The 840-nt window shown below is 33.5% G+C and overlaps 1 protein-coding gene across 1 annotated transcript; it reads left to right on the top strand.

Annotated features, from left to right (window-relative positions):
- The first annotated feature begins 70 nt into the window (after nt 1-70).
- Nucleotides 71-754, top strand: Chro.10126 (hypothetical protein). Its single annotated transcript, XM_659762.1, has 1 exon — nt 71-754. One exon carries the CDS (start codon nt 71-73, stop codon nt 752-754), a length of 684 nt encoding a protein of 227 aa, XP_664854.1.
- Nucleotides 755-840: the final 86 nt, after the last annotated feature.

Consider the following 840-nt stretch of genomic DNA (forward strand, 5'->3'; position numbering starts at 1 on the left):
TTTGGAATGGTATGAGGACGAGAAGAATAATCTTACAGAATCAAGTGAAGGTGATTTCAATATTACAACCATGGATTTTGGTCAACACTACTTTTCAGACCAAGTCAGCCAAGTATCAAATGGTATATTAAATTATGACTTGTTTAGGAGCTCGGTTGAACAGCTCATTTCCAATGATGATAGTTCAACTATTGAAAAAAATTCCAACATAATTAATAATCCCAATATCAAGACTGAAATTAGACTTTTGTCTATTATTTTGACAATTTGGGGAGGACTTTTAGACGAGAATTCTGGTATTTGTTTGGGATTCAACTTTCAAAAGCTTAAGAATTTGATAACAGTTGCCATAGGAGAAGGAATAATAAATCCTAGTCTAGCATCTATTAGCTTGGCATGTATTTTAACTTGTATCCAGTCTCCAGTATGTTTGGATATTTCTTTAAATATGAGCAGGTACCAGATATTTTTAGATTTATTTGAACTTATTCTTGAGATTCTTGAGGGAATGAAGGCTCGAGAGTCAGTCTCTGAAGACTCAGTACCAGAAGATTCAAAAGAATCAGAGATGAATGATAGGGAACATCAATCAGGTGAATTAAGCAATAATGGTTTGAAAAAGTGTGTTTTAGCTTTAATTTATATATTCAAAAGTGGCTCACAGACATGTAGCTATAGACAAGTGGACGAAAAGATTCAAAAGTTTATGGAGGACTCAACAGTTGAGATTTTTCTGAGATTGGGATCAGTCTAACTGGAACAGAAGTTATTCCTAGATCAGAACTTTGAATCAACTCAGAGTATANTACTCAACTGGTGAAAGACTTTAAAAACTTATCG

The sequence above is a fragment of the Cryptosporidium hominis genome (genome assembly GCF_000006425.1).
Source record: "Cryptosporidium hominis TU502 chromosome 1 CHRO011048, whole genome shotgun sequence".
In the NCBI taxonomy this organism is placed as follows: domain Eukaryota; phylum Apicomplexa; class Conoidasida; order Eucoccidiorida; family Cryptosporidiidae; genus Cryptosporidium; species Cryptosporidium hominis.